This window comes from Clarias gariepinus, chromosome 28 (assembly GCF_024256425.1).
Source record: "Clarias gariepinus isolate MV-2021 ecotype Netherlands chromosome 28, CGAR_prim_01v2, whole genome shotgun sequence".
NCBI lineage: Eukaryota > Metazoa > Chordata > Actinopteri > Siluriformes > Clariidae > Clarias > Clarias gariepinus.
In genome coordinates this window covers 17289295-17308556 of record NC_071127.1, presented here as the reverse complement: position 1 = coordinate 17308556, position 19262 = coordinate 17289295, and the positions used below count along the sequence as shown (strand labels likewise).

Here is a 19262-nt window from a genome sequence, read left to right as displayed (position 1 = left end):
TCAAAATGCTTTTGTATGCGTGTGTGTGTGCCTGTGTGCGTGTGTGTGTGTGTGTGTGTGTGTGTGTGTGTGTGTGTGTGTGTGTGTGTGTGTGTGTGTGTGAAACTCAAAAACAGTAAGAGAGAAGGAAGGGTTACTGTGTAAGATAAGAAGAGGGAAAGGGGATGGTCTCATTCCTCCTCTCCTCTTACTTTAGCTTCACACACATACACAAACACACTCACACACACACACACACACACACACAGCGCCTGCTTTACTTGATTTACGAATGTTTTGATATACGAGCCTGCTTGCGAAACGAATTATGCTTGCAATCCAAGGCTTATGAATACTAACTACAAAATACTTGCCAAAATAATTACAAGTTTTAAAGTAAAAATAAACAATTAACCTGCACTTTACCTTTGGAAAGAATTGCGACAGACTCTTGTTTCCGTTAAAAAGTGTGTGTCTGTGGGTGTGTGTGTGAAGATGAGAGGAGGAGGAGGGGAGGGACACAGTGTCTACTGACGTGCGTGCACACACACACACACACACACACACACAAATAGTGCAGGCTGAGAGAAAATGGATCTTTAACCTCTGTAACACACACCCACACATATACAGCGCAGGCTTGCACAAACACTTATGGAAAAAATTATCTATCTATCTGTTTTTTTTTTTAGGTTTTTTTTAAGTAAAGGGCAAATTAATGAGTTTTTTACTTCATAATTTTGTATTTTATATATAAGAGGATCATTCTTGCTTGGATATACTGGACTGTCCATTTTTCTACAAATTTATTGACATTTAGTGGTATGTTTTAGATTTTACTCTGCACTGTATGGATTTTGAACAAAAGGTAAACTTATTTGTGTAATATCTGTGCCACCTCAGTCCGAGGGAAAAAGATCTGGGTCGCGGAATTACTGAGATGCCATTTTGTCTTCCCCTAGTGTGTCTACGTGTGTACTTGTTTACCAGTAATTTTGTTATCACCAAATCAAAAGTTCACCTGTGTCTACCCTGTGTGTCTCTATACTGTATATACTGTACCAGCCGAGCCCGTAGCCCTTTGTCTGTTCACCGTTGTGCACCCTTGTGTTTGTCCCGTGATATTTATATGTTTTGTGCTTACTCTTTTTCCACCCCAGGACTGAAAGGTGTCTGCAGGATCGGGCTTTACGTGAAAGTTCATAAAGGCCGACGTAAAAGTCACAGTCAAGACTGAAGAACTCTTGGTCCGCCGAGTTCAGCACGAAGCTGAAGGCCTGTTGGTTTGTTTTGTTTATTTCTAGCCCGCCTGCAGACCCAGCCTGGGAAGTCAACCCTCACGTATAGTTAACGTGGTTATTTTGCTTTCTTTTCATTTTGTGAAGATGAAAAAAAAACTCTGTCCTGAAAACTGTTCTATTTTCCCTGCATCTGCCTCTTCATGGACATGACAATTTGTCCATATACAATATTGGAACTATAGAGTAAAAACAAGTAAAAAGAAAAAAAAAGACCAGGTTATAAGTAAAAAAAAATAAGTTTTCAATCCAACTTTAATTGGACAATTGGGAATCTTGTTTAAAATTGTTCATTTCTTCATATTTTTTGTCAAGGATATTGTACAGCAATTTTTTTTATTGTATTTTGTATCTTAATTGTACTTTACTGTATTGCAGTTATTCCAGTTATTTAAAAAAATTTATTACAATCTTGAGTTTGTGTTAACACGTGTATTTATAGGAATTTATGAAAAGTTTGTGAAATAACACAGTTTCTAGTCTTAACTTGTGTTGTTGGCTTTATGTAAAGGTGTTTGAAAAAACTTTAAATAACTGTTATCTGCTAAACTTCTAGAGTAAGTGTACATGTAGACAAAGAATTTGATGTTTATAGGTCGCATAAAATAAAATCAACATAAATTTTCATAAATGATTAACAGGAAATAAAATACATTTCTACATCTAGAATGAAAATCTAATGTAGAAGTATGAATGAGATAATTACTTAAGTTCAATTTTGTTCCAATTTAGACCATGACTTATGTATCATACATCAGACCTGATGTAGTGAATGTAAGACCTACCAGCAAGTCTTCTTGCTCTGTCACATAGCAGGGCTAAATACCAAGGACAAGATGCTTTAACATTCTAATTACCACAGATTATAATGGATGATTAACTAATAATGAAGAAATAATGAATCAATGTAAGATTATTCAGGAAATGTATGAAATAAAATAATTTTCCTAAGTAGCACAGACAGAAATATTTTTTTATTGACTAGACTCTGTAAATAAGGACTGCAAACTTACAGTTTGTCCAAGAGATAAGATAATAAACGGTGTCCTTGTTCAGTGGCTTTTGGAGACTTTTCAATAATTTGGTCGTTGTTTGCCTTTTTGAATTTGGGGCTACATGTTTTTGTAGGTATGTTCTTTAGTATGATAACTTATATTTTTTAATAGTAGAAATACTGTATAATTTTGGTGAAGCATAGATACACAGCCTTTAGTGAATTGGAAAAAATTATAATGTTTAATGTTCATATTTAAGATGACTTTAATTTAAAAGGTATTTTAATTTTTTATTCAACTACTACTACTACTACTAATAATGATGATGATGATGATGATGATGATGATGATAATCTATGTACTTTTTAATTAGGTTTTTATGAAATTTGGTCTAATGGCCTCTGTAAATATTTACTTTACCTTCATAGATATCAGTATTATATTTTATTTTTACAATTTTGTCCCTGTCCTTTTGCTTGATTAACCCATGTCCTTTTTTTTTTACCGTTTTGCTTCTTTTCAGACCACAGAGTGTCACTGAGCATATACAGAATGGACAGAAAAGCCTTTTCAAGTGACTACCCAAGCTCTCAGTAACAAGTCAACTGCCTATTTATATAATACAGGATAATTTTAAAAGTGCAGCAACAGCATTTGTCAGTAGAAAACAAATGCGGTTTACTTTAGATGATGTATAATACGTTTTCAATTGTTTTTATTACTTATTACCCAAAGTAAGGGCCAAATCGACTAACCAAAGTACCAACTTTGACCAGACTATTATAAACCATGAGTCCACCAACACCTATTTCAATAACACTGGAAAGAGCAGCTCTCACCATATTTCCACCTGAACCTGCAACACCACTAGCAATATGCGAAAAGATCTTGTATATATTGTAGTACTTTTCAAAAGCCTCTTCACTTTTCATATTTTCCTCTGTTTTACTTTCCTCGTTCTCTCTCTTGACTCCCTCAGTCTCATCTCCCTTATTCTCCACCTCTTTACTGAATTTCTTTTTAGCCATTTTTCTTGTTTGCTCCTGTCTTTTAAGTGTCTCTCTTTCCTCCCTTGTTTTCTCCTCCTTCCTCTGAAACCTCTGTATTTTTTCACTTACAGAACTCTGACTCATCTGGTCCTCTGTCTCCAGTGTCTTATTTTCCTCCCTCTTTCCGTTGTCTTCTCTCATGAGTCTCTCTGTTTCCTCCCTCTTGCTCCTCTCCTCCTCTTCTTGCCTTACTGCTTCCTCATACATCTGATGGGAGTAGCAGCTTCTTCCATCTTTCTCCATCATTTGGTCTATGTTCTCACATTGCCCTCTAACCTGCTTTCTGTTTATCATTTCTTTACTATTGAAGTTGTGGTATCCACCTCCACCTGCAACACCACCATCAATATGTGAAAAGCTTTTGTTTCTATTGTCAGACTCTTTAAAAAAACTCTTCTCGCTTTTCTCTTTTTCCACCTGCATCCACAGATGTTCTGATTTTGTTTTTTCTCTCATCTGAATCTCTTTGTTTCCTCTTTCCTCCTCTATTCTCTTGACTCCCTCTGTCTCACTCCCCCTATTCTTCTCCTCTTTTCTGAATTTCTCTAATCCCCTTAAACCCCTCTTTCTTGTTTGCTCCTCTCTCTTGAGTCTCTCACTTTCTTCTCTCAATTTCTGATCATTCCCCTCAAATCTCTGTATTTTTTCCCTAATATTTATCTTAATGTTCTGGTCCTCTATCTCAAGGCTCTTGCTTTCCCTCATAATTTTTTCATCCTTCTGCTCAAACCTGAGTATTTTTTCTCTCACGAGTCTCGCTTCCTCCTTCTCCTCCTCCTCCTCCTCCTCCTCCTCTTTTCTAAATGTAATTGCTTCCTCATACAACTGATTGGAGTAGCAGGTTCCTCCATTTTTCTCCACCATTTGATCTATCTTCTCCAGTAGTTCATTGACCTGATTTCTGTTTGTCATTTCTTTATTATTGAAGATGTGGTATCCACCTCCACACTCATGAACTAGTTTACTGAGAGAAATGTTCTTCTCAACAGTCGTATCCACAGTCTTCCCCACTAACATGTCTGCATAGGTGAAAAGAAATATTGTGTATTTCTTTATCTCTCTTCCAAAAATCATCTCTAATTTCTGAAAAACATTTTCTTCTTGTTCAGTGAATCTGATGTTAATAGGTTGGACATAAAGAAAAACATGAGGTCCTGGACTGGAGAGATAAATACTCCTTAAAATCTCTTTACCTAGATTTTCATGGCACATTGCTGTGTCAAATAAACCTGGTGTGTCGATGACAGATATATTCCTCCCTGAAACCACTGCTTGTTGCACTTCACACTTAGATGTAACAGATGACGGCCCAAGCTCAGATTTAAATCCCTTCTTTCCCAGGATGGTGTTTCCTGTAGCACTCTTTCCAACACCAGTCTTTCCCACCAACATTATTCTTCTGTGAAGAGAAGATTTTTTATGATGTGGTGGCGTTGTTCGAGGAAATCCAATCTCTGGAGCTGATCGTGGATGAAAAAGAACAAAAATGCACAGTTTAATATTTTAATTTCTGGACCCCCTTGGGGTAATGGGAATTTTTAACTACATAGTTAACTCAAAGGTGTGTGATATGAAGCATATGAAGCCTTGTGTTATGTTTCATTGTTTTATGTGTCCATGTGCAAGCAACTTGATCATCATCTCCCATTGTCCCTTAACATTGTTACTTTTATTTACGTTATAACTTTTAAATTAAATCACACACACATGCATTAGACACCCTGCACATTCTATTCTGAATCACAACATAAAGAAAAATGTGCTAAATGGATTATTAGTTTACAGAAAGTGAAGAAAAACAAATATTAGTCTGTTCAAAAAAATAGCAGTGTCATCATTCATCTTTAAAAAGTGATGAATTTACCGTTTAAACAAAAATGTTTGAAGTTTAATCTTTCTTGTGCATCTCTGAACTAATATTTAGTTTTATAACCTTTCTTTCTGAGAACTGTACTACATGCCACAATTCCTCTGCATTTCTTGGTTTTGCCTCAGAAACAGCATTTTTAATGTCAGGCCACAACTTTTCTATTGGATTAAGCTCTGGGGATTGAGCTGGCCACTCCATAACATCAATCTTGTTGGTCCGGAACCAAGATGCTGCTCGCTTACTGGTGTGTTTGGGGTCGTTGTCTTGTTGAAACACTCATTTTAAGGCATTTCCCTTTTCGGCATAAGGCAACATGACCTTTAAGTATTCTGATGTACTCAAATTGATCCATGCTTCCTGTAATGTAATAAATAGGCCCAACACCATAATACGAGAAGGATTTCCATATCATGATGCTTGTGCCTCCATGCTCCACTGTCTACACAGTGTACTGTGGTTTGAATTTAGTGTTTGGCTTCACATAGCCATCTTCCAACAGTACTCACAGGTAACTTTAGGTGTTCTATGACCATGCTGGAACTGATCATTGGCTGAGTCTTTGCCAATTTTTTTATTCTTCGATCTATTCGAATGGTAGTTTTCCGTTTTCTTTCACATCTTTCTGGTTTTGATCTCCATTTTAAAGCATTTGATATCATTTTAGCAGAGCAGGCTATCATTTTCTGCACTTCTTTATATGTTTTTCCATTTCTAATTAACCTTTGAATCAAAGTACTGTACGCTGTTGTTCTGAACAATGTCTGGAATGACCTGAAATGCACAAGACAACCTTTTCTGCATTTATCCTTAAATGAGGGGGAAACTTGTTTGACACCTGTTTTTTACAGAAAAATGTATATATATATATATATATATATATATATATATGTGTGTGTGTGTGTGTGTATATATATATAAAGGGGAAGGTAATTAAGTAATGTGGAATTATTTAGGTGTGATTTTTATGTGCTTATACACTTAAGCTCAGAGCAAGAATGCAGGCCACTCGTTTTGATCCCACAAAGTGCGCAGGTATCAGGACTCTCACAGTAAATAAGCGTGTGCATCACCCCGTGTGTCTCTGATGGTGAGGGGATGGGGGTGTGTCTTCCCTAATTGTTTCAGGTCCCGCCCTTTTCAGTGTACCCTTGCCTGCAATCTACTGGTTGCTGCTCTGCCTGTCCTTTGTTGATGCTGCCTCCTGCCTGATGATTAGGTAACCAAGAGACAATCTTTTTTTCCCTCTTTAATATTTGATTGGCATTTGACAGACTATTGTGTATGACCATTTGCTTGTTTTGACTACGTTTTTGGATACACCCTTCTTTGATTGTTTGTTTTGTAAACACATTTGTATATACAGTATGTTTGTACATAATTATGTATTTAGTGGCTTAGAAGGGAGTCAATTCCATTTTGTTTATACTTTGTTTTCTCTTAGTTTGTGTTTAGTAAAGGAGTAAGGGTAGTATTTTGTATATCTGTTTATTTATTTTTGGTGCAGTTTAGTTGTTTAACTCCTGTACTAGGTAGAGGGAATTTTGTTTATGATTTTGGCTTTGTCGGCTTCTGAAGCTCACAGGCACCTTTTGGGAATTTGCTTATTTAACTTTGTAAAGAACAACATGTTACATTGGAAGTGATACAATGTCATGACCTGAGTGCTCAAAATGCTTTTTATAGTTATTAACGTGTACACTAAATACTTAGAGGATAAAAAAACATATTGTGGCGTGGGCGGGGTTTCGGCTGGCAGCCATCATGCTTTGCGGGAGGGGTTCTTGTGTGTGTTCACCCTGTTGGGGAAAGGTGTTTGGGTTAGTGGCTTCGGCCATGTTGTGTGTGTGTGTGTTGGGAGTGTGTGTTCTATTGAATGTTTTGATTTATGCTGAATTGAATGTGGTTCTTCTGTGAATACAGTGCTGTGCTTAATAAATTACTCCCAGCCATTTGCATTGGGCAGCAAGGAAGCTCACTCGTCTCTCCAAGTTCCTTCTTAGCGGTTAAAAATGCTACAATATATGAAAAAAGAAAACTTATGAATATAAAATAAACCAATATAAAGACCAATACTAATCCCCTGTGTGAGCTTGTGTGTAATATACTGCCCAGAAATTGATTTGATGTGCTGTACTGTTTGCAAGTTTGGCATTATTTTCTTCTGTTATTGCATGTTTATCTATAACACATTACACACTTATGTCAGTTAAAATAAGTTTGCCTCCCCAATAGAAATGTCAAACTCTGCCTATGGATGTATGTCTTTCTCACATTTTCCTTGCAAAAAAAAAACATATCAGCACACAGATCTAAATCAATCATACATACGAAAATCAGAGTACAGTGCACAGTAATTAAATATAAAATGGAAAACTACTTACAGATAATTGGTGGTGCCTCTCTGGTTTTATTGATTAACTTCTTTACTTGATCTGAACTTTGTGAAGTGTTGTTGAAGACATGGTATCTGTTTTGAAATCTCTTTAGGACTTCATTTACTTTTGACCCTTGTATAAAATTTTCAATTGTAAGATTTTCTCTCTCTAGCTCATCTCCTTTGGTGAAGAGGACCCATGTGTTTGGGACAAAAAAATTGGGTATAAAATTTCCGATTAGATGAAGAGTTTGTAGTTCATCAGAACCAACTCTTTCTGCCTTTATCACCAAAAGAATCACAGTGCGAGCACTCTCATCTAACTGGAAGAGAGACTCATATTGGCTTGTTGTATTCTCATTGCTTGTTTCTGGATTGAAGAGTCCTGGTGTGTCATACACATGAAGAGTCACTCCATCAAAAGTTGCACTATCCACCTGAACCTGTTGAGTTACAGCTTTAAAGCTCTTCTTGGAAATAAACGCTTTTATCCTCAGTAGTGTGTTTCCTGATGCACTTTTCCCATGTCCTGTTAGTCCAAGAAGAATAATATTATAATTCAAAGAACAAGCAATGCTCTTCGGGAGTGGTGCCATTGTCTATTCTCGTAAAGATACCTAATAGGAAAAACCGAAGTGAAATCACTCATTTACAATTATGTATATATTGTCCTTAAAGTTCAGTACATTCATCTGTTTTGATATTTCCTGCTAAGTAAAATTTCTTATATGTTATGAGAGTATGTAAAATTAAGAAAAAATATTCTTAATTTCAAAGCTTACTTCACTATAACTTGCAATTTCAATGTTTTCAATGTTGTGCGTGTTAAACACTAAAGGGACCAGTAACATTTTCTCAATAATTGTTTTTGCAAATATTTGTATTGATATTGCAACAAAGTATGGTAAAATATTTATATCAACCTGCTATCCTGGAATATAAAAGTATCATGCTGAAATATACCATACATACTCACCTTTTTCTGAATTGTAGCTGGTTGTATAAACATTGGGTTGATTGTATGTGTACAGTATGTCCACACAGGTCTTGATATCAAGAGAATGATTTAAACTAGACTTCAGATTTAAGTGATCTGCAGGTACACGATGCAGCTCATGCAGCAATTCAGAATAAGGAAATGAAGAACTGCCACCACTCCTCTCTCATTTAATTGTTGAACAGGTATGCTTTTCTCAGTGGGAATCCTGTTTACAAAGAAGTGGATTCTATTATTTATGTAAAATCGAAAAAGTTTAGCATTGTGTGTGTAATTAATAAAGAATGAATATTTATTTTAATAAATATTAAAATTGCAAGTGTAGCTTTTTAAAGCATTTTATACCATTTGTTGCTGCCTTGAAAATAAGTACATCTGTGACTAGTGTTTGTGTCCATTAGACTAACTCAAACATAAGAAGGCTACTCACCTTTAATTTAATGTTTACATTTAAAGTAAACAATACATCTTGCGTTTCTTTATATTTTGCTTCCATAGAGCCAGACTTTCTTGCAGGCTTCCTGAGGGACTATTTAGTTTGGTCACTGTACCAGAGCAGTTTCAGAGGAATGTTTTTGTTTGTTAAGCCACACAATGACCTACGATAATTCAAGCATCTATCATAACAGATTATCAGGCTGATGATTAGTGAATTGATATCATACAATTACATAATACAATTATATAAAACTAATTATACTATAATTATACTAATTATATTCTGATGCTTAATGCTAAGTTGTAGGAATAGACAAGGGAAATAAGGTTTTTTTTGAGGCTGTTAGAGTACATCACTATCAATTTTTTTATGGTATCTTTAGGCATTTTGCTGTTTGTCACGGTAAAACATTTGTTTACAATAATTGGAGAGAGAAAGAGAAAAAGAGAAGCTAATGTTTTCAGGATTCAGCATTTTCAGAGCTGTGTAGGAAATTAATTTTATCTATTGGGTTAGATGAGGAGAAAGTGAGAAGTATTTATTTGTTCAGCATAGTGGGCTAATTTATTGGTTTTGTTCAATAACAGATCTGAAATGTTGCATACACAACCTGCCACATAGAAAAATACCTAACAGGAAACTGGAAATACAAAATTCTTGCATAACCTCTCAAGGTATAAAAATGTTCAAGAATGTGTGTGTGTGTGTGTGTGTGTGTGTGTGTGTGTGTGTGTGTGTGTGTGTGTGTGTGTGTGTGTGTGTGGTGGGATAAGTTTGCAGGTATGCATGTTTTGAATGTGTAGAAGATTTACTTATGCTTCCTGATTCTTTTTCAGCCACCATTTCTCTCTCGTTTACATATTAAATTGGTACGCTCTCCCCAGTAAGACACGGATTGAGAAGCTGATTGACAAATAACTGGTTATTAAAGACTCTTTGGTATTTCAAATCTCTAGGTGGTGCTCCCAAAACAAAAAAACAATGTGCTATTTAAAGATGAACAGGTTAGGATTGTGTATTTAACTAAAGATTGGATTTGATTTTGGTTTAATGGCAAGGGCAGCTTTTTAAAGCATACTGTACTATTAGGTGCTGCATCAACAATAAGTACATCTGTGACCAGTGTTAGTGTCCATAAGAGTAACTCAAACATAAGAGGCCCTTACTCAACTTAATATAATGTTTACATTTGAATTAAATAAGCTCCTTTGCCTTACAGGTTTGTCAAATGCATGTCAGGCATTGCATGTTTTGCTTCGCTAGGGCCAGAGTTTCTTGTACATTTAATGTAGTCTTGAAAAATAGTTGTCTAGGCTTCGTAAAGGACTATTTAGTCCAGGCCCTGAGCCTTTCAGAGGAATGTTTTTTGTTTGTTAAGCCACACAGTGACCTATGATTAATTGAACATGACAGATGATCTGGCCGGTGATTAATATACTGGTTATGTTAAAAGCTGAATGGTGGGAACAGACTGGAGGGGAAATAAGGTTGCTTCTGAGGCTGTTACATCATCATTTAATTGTATTTTTAGACAATTATTCACATTAATTAAAGAGAGAGAAGCTAATGTTTAGTCAGATAAGAGTTAAGTCCCTTAGGACTAGGAAAATACAGTAAAACCTTGGATTGCGAGTAACACGATTCGCGAGTGTTCCACAAAATGAGCAAAGATTTTTAATAAATTTTACTTGGAAAATGAACAAGTCTTGGTTTACGAGTACCGAGTATCATGTATCACGCATGCACTTCTTATTTTGATGCCGAGAGTCACATGATCACAACTGAGCCAACAGTTTTTCTCAGTTTTTCTCAGTTTTTCGTGTTTCTTATAACACACGTGTGTGCGCACGTGTAAAGAAGAAAGTCTCATTAGAGGTTAAAAATCCATTTTCTCCCTCTGTCGTTATGTGTGTGCTCTATGCATGTGGGTGTGCGTAATTTGACACCGTGCCGGTTCACTCTCTCTTTCTCTCGCCTTGTATGTGTGTATTTGTATGGTATGTGAAATGTCTAGATGGTGCTCCCAGTTATTTTAAATAAACAATTAAGGATTGTATGTTTGACTGTTACATATTGTATGTTACACAATTAAATTTTTATTTGAGGGCAAGGGTTCTACAGAATCTGTAAAATGTAGCTTATTATCTTTTAAAAGTTCATCGCTCCTTATATTGATCTAAGAATGTGTTTCTGCAGGTTTGACCACATTCCTTTACATTTATGCAGTTGCATGACATGGAGAAAATTTTTGAGGATGCCAACTGAGACGAATTATATATCCTACGTATATTTTATTTTATCACGGTGTGTGTGTGTTGTGCATAATACAACAGGACTTTAACAACCAATTCTAGAGTGCCCTGCATGGTTTTACACAAAGCTGCATTATGCTGTTTTGAAGCTGCAGATGCTTGCATTTACCAACACACACACACACATACACACTGTTAGAGTAACTAAATAACTAAATACATAACTGAATAACTGAGTACATTTTTCCTAATCTATAACATACACGCTATTAGATATTAATAGTTAAAATGATATAATAATTATACAGATTTCATCCAACTATCTAGAAACCAAACTAATCTTTAGAACGTCTTTATTCAGTAGTTACTCCTTTAATGCCAATAAAGTGTCCCTGAAGTACAAAAAGTATGTTTTAACAGCGTTGGAACAGAGCGGAGTGTAAGCCTGTACCTTGTAGGATGTGAAAACAAAGCAATGAGAAAGAATACAGAAATAAAAGTTTTCTTTTATTACAGACGGATATAATCAGAGCTAATGCAACACTGATTGAGTTCTACAGGCATGAAGGCTGTGGCCAGTGCACCCCCTGCAAGGTAGGTAAGGAACTGCATATCAGTGGTGTTGCTTTCTTAGTGGATGTGATAATACGTAATGAATAAATCCAGACATGCTGTTATGGTAAAATAATCAGTACCAGGCCAGTGTGATACAGCCAAGTGTAAAGTGCAGTTAATCTTGGCACCCTAAAGTCAATTATTTTACTTTAAGAGCTCATTTCCATACCATTATGGATACTAGGATCTCAAAAATCCAGCAGAAAAAATAATCTCTGGAATCTCATTTCTTCTCTCCTTTTCTCTTATATACACTATGTTTAAAAATATAAGAGTTATCTCGATCCAACTTATGATGATTTTTCCTCTATTCTAAAAAATTACTAATACATTTCTATGAATTATTAGATTGATGGAAATGTGTCAGAACTTCTTAAACCTAATGCTGTTCTTTACAGTGGTGCTATATTTATGCTACAGTACAGTTGTAGTGAGTACACATAAGTGGTATATCTCTGCTGTGCAGTAAATAAACACTTTAATACTGTAACAGAAATGAAAAGGACAAAAAAATGGGGTTAAGACAAACAGTGCGTTCGCTTAGTGTTTATTTACAGAAGTAAGTTTGGCAATCCCCAAAAGGTTGCTGGGAGCTTTGTAAGCCGACAAGGCCAAAATAATAAACAAAATTCCTGCTACCTAGTCCTGAAGTTGGATAACTAACCTGCACAAAAAAAAACACAGAAATACAATACATTACCCTTACTCCCTTACTAAACACAAACCAGGAGAAAACAAATTACGAACAAAATGGCATCAAAACAAGCAAACGGTCATTTGTTAGAATAGTATAACAAATACCAGGCAATCATCAATAGGGTGTGGGGGGGAATCAAAGCATAGTCAGAAATGTAGCAAGGGGGTCATACACAGTATAATTTTTACAATCAGTCATAGAATAAACAGTAAGCAAAAACATTTAAAAAAAAATGTAGGCCTCTGAGTCTCCTGTATAACCAATCATCTAGAAGGGGGCATGAACAACCCGGGCAGAGCAGAAGAGCAACCAATCGATTTCAGGCACACTGAAGTGGGCAGGACCTGAAATAACAAGGGAAGACACACCCCATCCCACCACCAGCAGAGACATGCAAAAGCACAGAATACAAATATACGCAATATCGTAACAACATAGAATTTTTTTTTGTATGTCTGACACATTAGGAAAAAAGACAAAAACTGTTCATCTTTAATATATATATATATATATATATATATATATATATATATATATATATATATATATATATATATATATATATATATATATAAAAGAATCAGTAATAGACTGGTGGTGTTATCCAGGTATTTTACTGACCTTTAAGCAAAATAGAACTTTTTGTATTCTTCTGTTGTATTTACTGTTTTGACTTTGACTAGTTTTGGAAGAATAAAGTTTGTAAAAGTAATGTTTGTGTGTTTTAATTGTTGAGGTATGAGAAAAACAATTACTTGAACCAACTACATCAGTAGGCTACAACTAACTCTTTTGCATAGATGAAAAGTTGGGCCAAGTCAACCCTAGAGAAATATAACTAATTGAGCCCACAACCAATATTACTGCTTTAAAGATTTGAATTAGAGACTTAGTTGACTTAGCTTAACATTTTAAACTGGGTATTGTGTCAACTAAAAAACAATGTGATATATTTTGTTTGACCAGCAAATGTCTCTATACATTAAGTAAAGCTGTGCAAATTGTTACTAAACATTTTAACATTGAGGCAGTTTATTTACCTTTTTAAGAGTGTGAATAATACACCAGCACCTACTATAAGAACACTGGAAAGAACAACTCCTAGAACTTTATCTCGATAATCATCTCCATCTGCAACACCACTAGCACTATCTTCACTTTTCTTCTTTCTTTTTGATTCTCCTCTCACCTGATCCCCTTTGTTTCCTCTTTTCTCCTCCTCCTCTTTCTTGACACCCCCTGACTCCTCCCTCTTATTCTTCTCCTCTGTCCTGAATTTCTCTGGTATTTCCATTCTTGTCTGAGTATTTAGAACTGGATTTCTATATTCATCTCCATCTGCAACACCCTTAGCTCTATCTTTAAAAGCCTCTTTACTTTCCACCATTTCTCCCTGCATCAAGAAATGCTCTGTTTTTACTTCTTCTCTCACCTGAACCCCTTTGTTTCCTTTTTTCTCCTCCTCCTCTCTTTTGACATCCTTTAACTCCTCCTTCCTATTCTTCTCCTCTGTCCTGAATTTCTCTGGTATTTCAATCCTCATCCTAGTTTGCTCCTCTCTTTTGGGTCTCTCACTTTTCTCCCTCATTTTCTTGTTCTTGCTCTCAAAGATCTGTATTATTTCCTTTACACTCTTACCCATCTCATCTCTCCCCTCTTCCTCCCCACTTTCCCTGAATCGTTCTGCTTCCTCATACATCTGATTGGAGTAGCAGGTTCCTCCATTCTTCTCCACCATTCGGTCTATCTTCTTTAGTAGCTCACTGACCTGATTTCTGTTTCCCAGGTCTTTATTGTTGAAGATATGGTATCCACCTCCACACTGATCAACTAGTCTACCGAGAGTTCTGTTCTCCTGAATCACCATATCCACAGTCTTCCCCTCTAACATGTCTGCATAGGTGAAGAGAAATATTATGTATTTCTTTATCTCTTTTCCAAAAATGATCTCCAATTTCTCAAAATCATTTTCCTCTTGTTCAGTGAATCTGACATTAATAGGCTGAACATAAAGAAAAGCGTGAGGTCCTGGACTGGAGAGATAAATACTTCTTACAATCACTTCACCTAACATTTCATGGCACATTGTTGTGTCGAATAAACATGGAGTTTTGATGACAGATACATTCCTTCCAGAAACCACTGCTTGTTGCAGTTCACACTCTGATGAACTGAGGTTAGATTTGAATCTCTTCTCTTCCAGGATAGTGTTTCCTGTAGCACTCTTTCCCACACCAGTCCTCCCCACCAACATGATTCTTCTGTTAAGGGAATCTTTTTCATGATGTGATGGTGTTGTTTGGGTAAATCCAATCTCTGGAGCTGAAAGTTGATATAAAATAACAAGATTGCACAGTTAAAAAAAATTTAATTTCTGTACACCTTAGTTAACATCTTTAATTCAAATTCATATGGCATGGTAACATATGAGTGGCATTGTGTCATACGTTTATGAACGTTTTAGGAACTTACTTAGACTTTCTTGTGTGTATTCAACAAATATATACCACACTGCACATTTCTGAACCATTAAAAAAATCTGATGATTTTCATAATTGTCCTGTTCTTTTCTCCATCCATCCTCCCCTTATTTAAGGTTTGACACATGAGAAGGAACTCTCCAACACTATGTTTTCAATTGCATGCATTTCAGTTCAGATTGGACCATGTTGGCATTCTTGCCAAAGTTATCTACCCTAAACTCTTCTGCTGGATTGACATCTTACATACAGTACTGTATGTTTATTATCTATGGCACCCCAATTCTTGCCCCTTACATTATTCATGCTCCTCATTTGACCGGAAAAAGATATCAAGGACACCATTCAGTACCATGCCCAGCTCTATTGCAAGTTTGGAAGGGGCTGCCCATAAAAGGCTAGCCGGACATCAGTATAGTAAAGAGCTTCTCTAAAACAACTGAATTGAAGGTACATAATTATTCTAACATAAAGGGTACAGAATGTTCTGGACAGTGGGAGAAGTTTAGCTTTTTTCTAAGAACAACAGACTCATGTGAAAGTGAAAATTAAAAGGTTTAATTGTTTAATTTTATTTAGTTAAAATATTTTATTGTAAACGTGAAAGATGTATTTTTACATAATATTTTCCTGTAATCTATAGACATTTAATAATTTTCATAATTGATTATTAAAATATCTAAAATGTATATGTGTTCAAACATATGCATATTATATACATTTATACTGTAGTCACTGATAATAAATTGATACATTTATTATTCAATAGAAAAGTGACTTTTAGTCCCCAAAGTATCACATTAGACACCATTAAGAGACAAAAGGGCTTGTCACTGGGGTGGTACCGTCAAGAACAAGATTTGTATCTTTAAAAAAGGTTTTTTCTAAAGCAAGTTTATAAAACAAAAGGTACATTTTGGTTGCCCATGGTACAAGTAATGTCCTTGATGGGACAAACAGAATTACTACAAAATTGTTTCTCTATATTACGGTACAATTCTGTGCCCTTGAAAGGTACTGCCCCAGTGAAAATGGTTTGTACCTTCATTAGTACAAAACTGTACCTTTATTTCCGAGAGTGTGAAATGATGCCATTTTCTCTTCTCATAAAATTACCTAATGGGAAAAAAGAAAGGAAATCACCCATTTACAAGCCATGAATATATTATCCTTAAAATACATTTACTTTACAGAGAATATGTGAAAATAAGAAAAATATTTGCAAAGAATAAAACTGAATGTTTAAAAACAATATTTGCACAGGCCCCGTATTTATTAAGTGTCTCAGTGTAAGAAATTTTGGTCAAAAAAGTGGCCAAAATTCTCAATTCTTCCACTTGTAAGAGTAAGATTGGTCAAGCAATTGGTCAACATTCTTAAGATAGGAAATCACCTCTATTTCCACCAAATTGCCGGAGTGACAGAGAGCTTATGAAAAAACACCCTAGAACAAAAATTTTATACTTTTTGTGACAGTTTGCATGCTGTATGCCACTTTAACAAACATTTTGTACTGTATGCTGTCTGCGTCGGAGACTGACACTTTTTACATTTTTCGGTTATAGCTTTGAAACAATGATGATTTGGGTATATCATTGCTGACAGTGTTGAAAATAATAAATCAAACTTTGCTTTAACAGCACCACAAATCAATGCGCAGATTTATACCCCACCATTAATTTTCCTAGGATGTAGAAAGAAATCAACAAAAACAAGTTTCATTTATGTGCATCACATCGAGTTGTTGGCATCATGCATGGCACACACATTAAAATTGTCCCAAGAGGTGGCTTACGTGAATCAAAACATTAACATGGCATCAACACTCAAGTGGTTATGGATACAACATGATAATCGATTTAGTATAAAGTTTTATTATTAACCTAGTTAACCCAGTGTAAGTATGTATCCAATGATGTAAACTTTAAAGCACTTTTTGTAAGTCGCTCTGGATAAGAGCGTCTGCCAAATGCCTAAATGTAAATGTAAATGTAAATATAGTAATATAGTAATATGGTAGTAGTATGTGTGCGGCAAACTAAGAGTAATATAGTAGGGGTATGTGCGGCAAATGGACAGGTGTCATTGATGGTTTTACAAATTCCTGCCCATTCATGTCTCCTTTTGTCTTTTACAGGTACTGTGAGAGTAGGGCAGAATTTTCCTTTAATTAATTCTTGTACATGTCAACAAAGCAAAATAGCTCTCAGTGTCATAAACATTGGCATCACACACTTTTCTAGGAGCGGGCCTAGTCCTTGCTGAAAGTAAGAATAGGAATCATAAACAAGTTTTATGCCCTATTCTGAGCTATGTGAGCTTTTCTGAGTTACGGTTCTTAAGATGCTTAGAAAAAATGGGCTTAAGGCTTACTTAAGTAGAGAATAAACATTCACTTTCAATGTGATGAGTGTTTGAAACTTAAACACAAAAGACATTAAACAAGAAAAGAGACAAGCAATATTTTGTCAATAATTTTTATAACAATAATTTTGATTGACAATGCAACAAAGTTACAAACCTGCTGTGATGGAATATACAGACTCACCTTTTAATCAATTGAAGCTGGTTGTAAAAACATCAGTTTTATTGGATGGGTACAGCCATACAGTTCTTGATATTGAAAGAACGACTGAATCTATTCGTCTTGAAATGAAAGCACTCTATGCAGCTCAGGCAGAAGAATTACATGACCAACTCTTTATAAATTACCATGAAGGCTCAGACACAAAAGCCACCACACCTTTCTAATTTACATGTTTTAAATTTTGCAATAATTGGATTAGATTCAAACAATACAAATGACTTTAAATACAGGCCATACTGTTTCTGCCATAGCCTTTATATATATATGACTATTAGTTTTCCTTTCCAATTTTGTAACTATGCACTATATATATATATATATAGTGTACTATATAATTATGTATGTTTTTCGTTAGTGATCCCACACAGTGACCTATGAATCATTCAAGTATTCAAACTATCTAACTTAAGGCATGATGACAGATGATCAGGCCAGGGATATTGTACTTTGTAGCCTATTGCAGTAAAACATTTGTTCACATTAAGCTACATGTAGGGGTGCATTAAGCTAGATGGGGTGTGTGGGGGGCGGTGTCATCTAAAATATTGTGGTCTGTGGGGTTCAATTAGAAGAATACAAGAATCTGCCAAGTTTAGTGGGCTCATTTATTGCTTTTGATTAGTAGATAAGTAGATCTCAAATGTGCACACACAACCTATTCATAAAAAATACTTAACAGGAAACTTGCAATACAAAACCCAGATTCTAGCATATAACCTCTCAAAGAATAAAAATGTGCCTTTATCTCACGTTTTTCGATTCTTTTCAGCCATCATTCCTTTCTTGTTCGTGTCGAAAAATGTATGCTGAGGTATGCGCTCCTCAGTGAGACAATGACTGAGAAGCTGATTGACAAATGACTCTGGTATGTAAAGTCTCTGGGTGGTGCTCCCAAAACAAAAAACAATATGCTATTTAAAGACAAACAGGTTATAATTATGTAAATAAATAATAAAGTGAGGGTAGCCTTTTAAAACATCCAGAAAACATTTGGTGCTGCCTTGACAAAAAGTGTCTGTGAACAGCATTTGTGTCCATTAGAGTAATTAAAACATAAGAGGTTATTAGGGTACTCACCTCCAAATTAATATTTACATTTACAATAAACATTGAGAACATAGTCCAGTCCGATCAAAACTTCATCTTATTTAAAATAGCTTAAAATGTAAAATAATTCATAATTCTGCCTCCTATGTATAATTTTTACCAATAATTACCATTATAGTTACATGTAAAGTGTTAGATTTAGCAATTTGCTGGAGTCCTGTTTAATCAGTTTTTTTATAAAATAATAATAAAGATTCTTCCTATTGGCAGATATAAATGTAAAAAAAAAAAAGTGGGTTCTGTACCATTTTGTTAGTTAAGTGTGTCACTAAACAGCAGTAGGCAAGTTAGAATAAGACCAAGTATGAAATTAAAGACCAAGACTCCCATTTGAAAATATATTAATATAATGTATATACTTTGTTGTATATTTACTACCACTCAAAGTTTTGCGATCACTTGCAAATGTCCTTGTTTTCCAAAGAAGAACACATTTTTATTATATTTGATTTGATTTGAATTTGATTTTAATTTTTGAAATTTTAATTTGATTTTATGCAATTCACAAACAATTTTATCCATT

At 35.1% G+C, this 19262-nt stretch overlaps 1 protein-coding gene across 1 annotated transcript; it reads right to left on the bottom strand.

Annotated features, from left to right (window-relative positions):
- Positions 1-2997: 2997 nt before the first annotated feature.
- Positions 2998-16140, bottom strand: LOC128515619 (uncharacterized). Its single transcript, XM_053489704.1, has 4 exons — positions 16110-16140; positions 13629-14887; positions 7573-8164; positions 2998-4781 (listed from the first exon to the last, which is right to left on the bottom strand). The coding sequence occupies exons 1-4, from the start codon at positions 16138-16140 to the stop codon at positions 2998-3000; spliced, it is 3666 nt and encodes a 1221-aa protein (XP_053345679.1).
- Between the last annotated feature and the right edge of the window lie 3122 nt (positions 16141-19262).